This window comes from Hordeum vulgare, chromosome 4H, assembly GCF_904849725.1.
Source record: "Hordeum vulgare subsp. vulgare chromosome 4H, MorexV3_pseudomolecules_assembly, whole genome shotgun sequence".
In the NCBI taxonomy this organism is placed as follows: Eukaryota; Viridiplantae; Streptophyta; class Magnoliopsida; order Poales; family Poaceae; genus Hordeum; species Hordeum vulgare.
In genome coordinates, this window is record NC_058521.1 from 407,171,131 (window position 1) to 407,177,927 (window position 6,797).

The 6,797-nt window shown below is 47.9% G+C and overlaps 1 protein-coding gene across 1 annotated transcript; it reads right to left on the bottom strand.

The window, feature by feature from the left end:
• Positions 1-2,611: 2,611 nt before the first annotated feature.
• LOC123448753 (probable arabinosyltransferase ARAD1) lies at positions 2,612-5,272 on the bottom strand. Its single transcript, XM_045125750.1, has 2 exons — positions 4,285-5,272; positions 2,612-3,570 (listed from the first exon to the last, which is right to left on the bottom strand). Exons 1-2 carry the CDS (start codon positions 5,107-5,109, stop codon positions 3,010-3,012), a joined length of 1,386 nt encoding a protein of 461 aa, XP_044981685.1. The 5' UTR covers positions 5,110-5,272; the 3' UTR covers positions 2,612-3,009.
• Positions 5,273-6,797: the final 1,525 nt, after the last annotated feature.

Consider the following 6,797-nt stretch of genomic DNA (forward strand, 5'->3'; position numbering starts at 1 on the left):
GTCGACGGGGACGTCGTCGCCGGCCCGAAAGCCACCGCGGTACGTTCGGAAACTCCCAAGCTCCTCCATGCACTCAATGTGTTCGACACATTGTCTGACCTAGATTTTTTGTGATTTTTAAAGGTAAAACGATGAATTCTGATGCTCCTTTGGATGAGGAGTATGGACCGACGGAGCTTGATCAAATGATTCAGTATGAATTCTTCCTTTCCTCGGATTCGAACGAAGAAGTGGACATGATCATTATCATGAGCATGCAAGGGAAAATGGACCAGCAAGTGGAGCATATTCTCAACTTAAAGGGCTCAATCAAAGGGATAAGAGTGATCAATCGAGCTAGGGTATATGGAGCACGGCTACTACGGAAGAACTACTTTGCTCTGAACCTAACTTTCCTGGATTATCCATGGTTTCGTCACGGTTTTCACATGTGAGAACCATTGTTTTTGCGCATTGTGGAGGGAGTGGAGATACATAATGACAACTCCAAGCTCACAAGGGATTGTTGCGATCAAATTTCTTTTTATGTTAAGCAGAAGTGCATGGCTGCTCTAAGGATGCTTGCACTTGGTACTATCGCAGATGTCGTTGGTGAGATGATGAGGATGGGGGAGAGCACATGCCTAAAGACCACTGTCTAGTTTGCTCGCGTCGTGGTGCAAGTGTTTGGAGCAGAGTATCTGAGAGAACCAAATGTGCAGGGCACGAAGAAGTTGTTGGCTATTGAAGAGGCAAGAAGTTTTCCAGGAATGCTCAGATCAATTGATAGCATGCATTGGCAATAGAAGAACTGCCCCAAAGGTTTATGGGGAATGTGTCAAGGTCACACCAAAAAGGCCATCATCACACTAGAAGCGGTGACATCACATGACCTATGGATTTGGCATGCTTTCTTTGGAGTGTCGTGTTCTCACAATGACATCAACGCACTTCAAAGATCTCTCGTGTTCAAGAGGCTTTGCAACGGGGAATCATCGCCATGCAACTACACTGTCAACGGTCGTGACTACAACATGGGATACTTTCTTGATGATGGTATTTATCCTCAGTGGGCGGAGTTTGTGAAGACCATATCCAAACCACACGGCAAGAAACAAAAACACTTCACAACAATGCAGGAAACAACTAGGAAGGATGTGGAGAGGGCATTCGGAGTGCTTCAAGCTCATTGGGGGGAATTATATGTGGAGCTGCAATGATGTAGGAATCAGAAACTTTGCGACAGCTGATGACATGTTGTGTTATTTTGCATGATATGATTGTCGAGAATGAGTGTGATGGTGTTTTCCAAACCAATGATTTTGAAGCGCGTGGAGAACAAGTTCAAATCCCGGAAGATGCAGCTCAGCTTATGTCTCGAGATGCATCAGAATCTTCAAGGTCATCATGTACACGCACAGACATTCAGTGATCTTGTGGACCATATGTGGACCTTCAATGAAAACCAAAGGTTTGATGATTCAGTTGTGTCTTCTAAATAAATTTTGTGCAAACGTTATTTATTTTCGTTACCAAACATTTATTATTTACATGAAACATTCACGTATATGATCGGCGTGCATTGATTTAAGTGTCTAGATTTAAAATATATGGATGCTGGGAGCAAGATATGAGGGACCGTTGAGATGTGCCCGCGAGCGTGCCTGGGCGCATCCACAGACGTATAGAAGATCGAATTTGTCAAGTCCGACTATAGATGTTGTCACATCGCATTCAAGACATCTCGATATCGACCAATATTATTGTGGACAATTCCACACTTCACCCATGAGGTCAGCCGATAAACAGTCCTGAAAAAGCCCATGTTTAGTTAAGGTCTTTAATTTGAATCATGACATTTGATTTTGATCGGGCCAATAATTTTTCAAACTTTCTCATTCAATTATTTTAATTCACTATGTATCTAACATTAAAACTTTTTCATTTAATTAAGGTATTTAATTTTAGATTTAATTTAATTTTGATGAAACTAATGGTTTTTCAAATCAATAATCAGCAACTGACGTATAAAAACATATCAATCTCGCGCACACTTTCACCACCTAAAAAATAATCGTCACCAATAGCACCAATATAGTACATGTTGTCATCGACGTAAAAATTTCCTAACATAAATATAGGTTGGTTAGTGGATAAATCACATCATGGAAAGTCTATCAATCACCGCATTATAAATAAAAATAAAACATACTCCATTATCTTCCACACCCGCCAAACAGAATATTCCATGGCTTAATATATGAGGGGTATACGTTTGTTTTAAAGTCAAATTTCTTTAACTTTGATGAAGTTTAGAGCAAAAATATCGACATCCATAATATTAAACAAAAAAGTATGAAAACTATTTCATGGTGAATCTAATCATAGCAATTTACTATTATAATTTTGATATATTTCTTCATAAATCAGATCAACATTAAAAGGTTTAATTTAGAAAAACATTTTCACATAATTTGTTTTCTGTAAGAAACACAACACCACCAATAACGCAGCAAAGCGTGTCCAACCCTTTCAATAGTTACCAAGAGGCAAGAGGCAAGTAGGACTTGAGCACCTTTAGCAAAACATCAATTCTTGTCATGACCCAAAAATGGAAGGGGAGGACGACATATGCCGGGCATCTGCACATATCACATTGATAGGATCGAGCAAGGAACCGTAAAAACTCTTGCTCCGAGAATGGAAAGTTACACCTGTCAAGTAGGATAAGACTTCAGTGGAAATGATCAGTAATCACGCTACTGCCTAGAATATACAGATTCTGATACAAAATGTTATTGTCCCTAATCTACATGGTTGAACACATTTTCGATGAAAATTGGAGGAGAACAAAAATCAGGCCCTCGGATCTGTAACGTTTGTGATGGTAAACTGTATTGGGAGTACTTTACTCCATTAATCTCTTGTAGCTGTTGCTCCCGGCTTTGAGGTTCAAGCTAAGCTTCACTATGGACACTCTCCTCTTGCAAGAGGACTGAAAACCAGCTGGGATAGTTTGTTGGTCCAAAATCAACGAGCTTGATTTTCTAGCCAGGAAGATCTTGCAGGAGAGTCATTTGTTTTGTTTGCTTCAGTCCAAGAAAATCTGCGTAATCTGTTAACCTTCAGCCGAATTGAGGGCACCTTTCGAGCTATGGTCTTCCAGATCATCTGGACAGCATCTTCGGGCTGAGATGGGTACTGGTATTCAAAGTGCCCTTCTACCTCCCTCAGTTTGTTCCACATGCTTGTCCACTCTTCTGGGCTTATTCCTTTGATCAGATTTATCAGAAAGCCCTTCTTGACAGCATCTGCACCACGAACTATGATGCAGAACTTGGAGTAGTCAAGCATATCTTCAAATGGGAGTTCAATCTCGTCGCTGATAATGACGGGCACACAGTGACTGACTATGGAATCGAATAGGCGGTTGGAAGATGGCGTATCCCCTGCAATGTTGAGGCAGAATTTGGATGCCCTCATACCTCGTGTCGATTCCTCAATCCCATTACCAGCCACACTTCCAAATGAGAAGTGCACATCTTTCTCATCTTTGAGAAGATAGTAAAGTTCCTGTCGGATGAAACCACCCTGCAAGGTAGTGATTCAAAAGATCATCAACCGTGAGAACCATCAATATTTCACATAGATCACATATTCTCAGGACCTCGGTTTTCAGACAGTCAATAATTCATATATCTTGCTTAATAAACCTCATTATACACTACCGCCACAAATGTGTGAGAGTGGCATAATCATAATTTTGGATTCTTAACCTTATCAGATTATAGAACCTCTTAAGCATTAAACCGACTCACTAGAGCTACAACATAAACAGGGCTTATAAGTAGATAACAGCCACATGACAGAAGTGATTGTATACCAAAGTTCGCTGGATTAATGAGCAAGACGAATTACACCAGTTTGAGGTGATTGCCAAACAAACTGAGCTGAGCTGGATACTGAACAAGGCAATGCCAATGGCAATTACTTCTTTGCAACTAGTACCATATTCCCCGTGGCCAGAATCATTGAAGTCCAAATCAAGTACCACGGAGGGTGTCCAGACTACAGACTACAGATGAGGTTGTGCTAGCTTAGGATCGTGCTATTGACTGAAACTTAAATCAGTTAAATAGTAGCAGTACATGGCAAAGATTCTCAAATCTATATAGGAGAAGGACCCATGCAAAGCAAAAATTTAAACCATGGCTACATTATTAAAATGGAAGTTGACCAATCATACCACGATTTTAATTCCCTGCTTAAGCTAAAACTAGTAAGCTTTCATCAAAGGGTACTCACATCTTTCCTGTAAATGGCGCCTTGGAAGTAGAGCAAGGTCGGCCGGTCGTCGTAGCCGGTGGAATCATTCAAGAAGTCGTCGACGACATGCTGGTACGGGGCGATGACGTCCTTGTCGATGTTGGCCACGCTGTGTGGGTACCTCCCAAAGTCACAGAGCACGAAGACGCAGGGCCAGAGCTTGTAGCGCGCGTCGAGCATCCCGTTGGGGTGGTGCGCGAGCACGACGTGGTCCCTCCCGCCGGACCTCCGCCACTCTGGCCGCGCGGCGAGGAACTCGATCAGCCTCCGCTGCAGCGTCCGGTCCTCACTGGTCCGCGCGGGCGGCACGACCTTGGAGTGGCGGTTGAAGCTGAGGGAGGCGAAGAAAGGCACGAAGACGACGTCGGCCCTGGCGGGGTCGCGCACCCGGACGGCGTTGCACGGCGTGGGCGCGCCCTGCTCGGAGGCGAGGAGGTCCAGCGTGAGCCAGTACTCGATGCTGTGCTGCAGGTTGAGCCCGCCGGGGTACTCCGGCACGCCGTGCCTGACGTCCGGCCAAAGGCCGCCGCCGCTCCCGGGCTCCCAGTCGAGCATGCCGAAGTGGAACTCGAGGGGCAGGTCGTACATGTAGACGCGCAGCAGCGCCTTGTCCGGATCGCATTTCCTGCCAGGAGAGGCGGAGGGGAGCCCCTGGCGGCGGGCATCGAGCGCGGCCGGGGCGGCGGCGGAGTCGAGGAGGAGGTACCAGGAGGCGAAGAAGAGCGCGGCGGCGAGGGAGAAGAACCAGACGAGCGGGTTCCGGCAGGAGGCGGCGGCGGCCATGAAGCCGCTAGCGGTAGGCATAGCAATGCGGGTGGAGGTGGAGGTGGGCGGCCATGGCGCTCGGATCTGAGGAGGTGGGGGATACGTGTGTGGTATGTGGGGATGGGTCAGTGGCGGCCGCGGTCTCCTGCGTCGGGCGGGGGTGGGGCTTCGATCGATAGGGTCGGACCAGGATCCGGGGCGAGTCGAAGGAGACGGTTGCGCTTGGACGGATGCGGTGCGGCAAGAACCGAGGAACGGCTTCTTTCCAGATCCACGCAAGGACGCACGCACTTCCACCCACATTGCGGTCGCTACCCTTTTGCCGCTTTCCTCAAAGACAACGAAATTACTCTCATTCCTCACGACATGTGCAAGGGTCTCACTTTGTAAACCCTTAAAAATAACCGTTTTTTTATAGTTTTCATCGGAAAAACGACGTAAACTAGAACCCTAAAACCTTAAACCCGTAAAAAAAATTAGAGGTCCAACCCTCAAACCCCTTCCCAGCCTGTAGAAGTGAGAGTTGGGAGGGAAAACTGCCCCCAACCCGCACTCATTTTCCCACCTCGCACAGGAGGCAGTTGGTTCCCCCACGCGGGAGGAATCCGCATCGGCCGCCGCCGACCCCCGCGCTCCGGCCGCAGCCCCGCCGCCCCCCGCGCCCCAGCCGCCGCCCCGCCGCTCCTTCGCGCCCCGGCTGCCGCCCCTCCGCGCCCCGCCGCCCTCCGCATCTCGGCCGCCGCCCTCCGCGCCCCCGCCGGCCCACCGCGCCCCGGCCGCCGCCCCGCCGCCCCTCCGCTCCTCGGCCGCGTCCCCGCCCCGCCCCGGACACCGCCCACCCGCGCCCCGCCCCGGTGAGATTTTTTTTTACTTTTTAAGTTTTTAATTTTTGCTTCATTGGCACTAATTGTAGCCACTTGGTATGTAGATGGACTCTGTTGTCGGATTCGTTGGATTGGTCGTCATCCGACGATTCGGACATTGACGAGTTGTTGCAAGACGACGACGTCGATATGATGAGCCTCCTCGTCGACGTGCAAGCGTTTGAAGACCGCGTGAAGCTTTTGGATCAGAGGAGAGGGTCGAAGATGGGGCGACTCACCATCTACCGGAACCGCGCTCTCGGACACGAGCATTTGATGCGAGACTACTTCGCGGAGGTACCTACATATCCTCCTCGTCTCTTTCGCAGAAGGTACCGGATGCGTCGTAGTTTGTTTGTGAAGATTGTCACCGATTGTGAGGCCGCCTCCTATTATTTTAAACGTCGTAGATCCGCCGCCGGTATCATGAGGTTTAGTGCATATCAAAAGATATCGGAGGCAATGCGGGTACTCGCTTATGGCATACCCGCGGATTACACCGACGAGTATCTTCGCATTGGGGAAGATACAACCACGGAGTCCGTCCGTAGGTTTGCCAAGTTGGTCATCCGGTTGTATGGTGAGCAGTATCTTCGGGCATCAAACGAGGAAGATACAAAGAGATTAATGGAAATGAATGAAAAAAGGGGATGGCCGGGGATGCTTGGTAGTCTTGATTGCATGCATTGGAGGTAGAAAAATTGCCCAAAGGCATGGCAGGGAATGTACTGCGGTAAAAGTCGTGATGCTACCATTGTGCTTGAGGCCGTAGCATCGGAGGACACATGGATTTGGCATGCATTCTTTGGGTTGCCGGGAACACTCAATGATATCAATGTCCTCAATAGATCTCCTTTGTTCAAA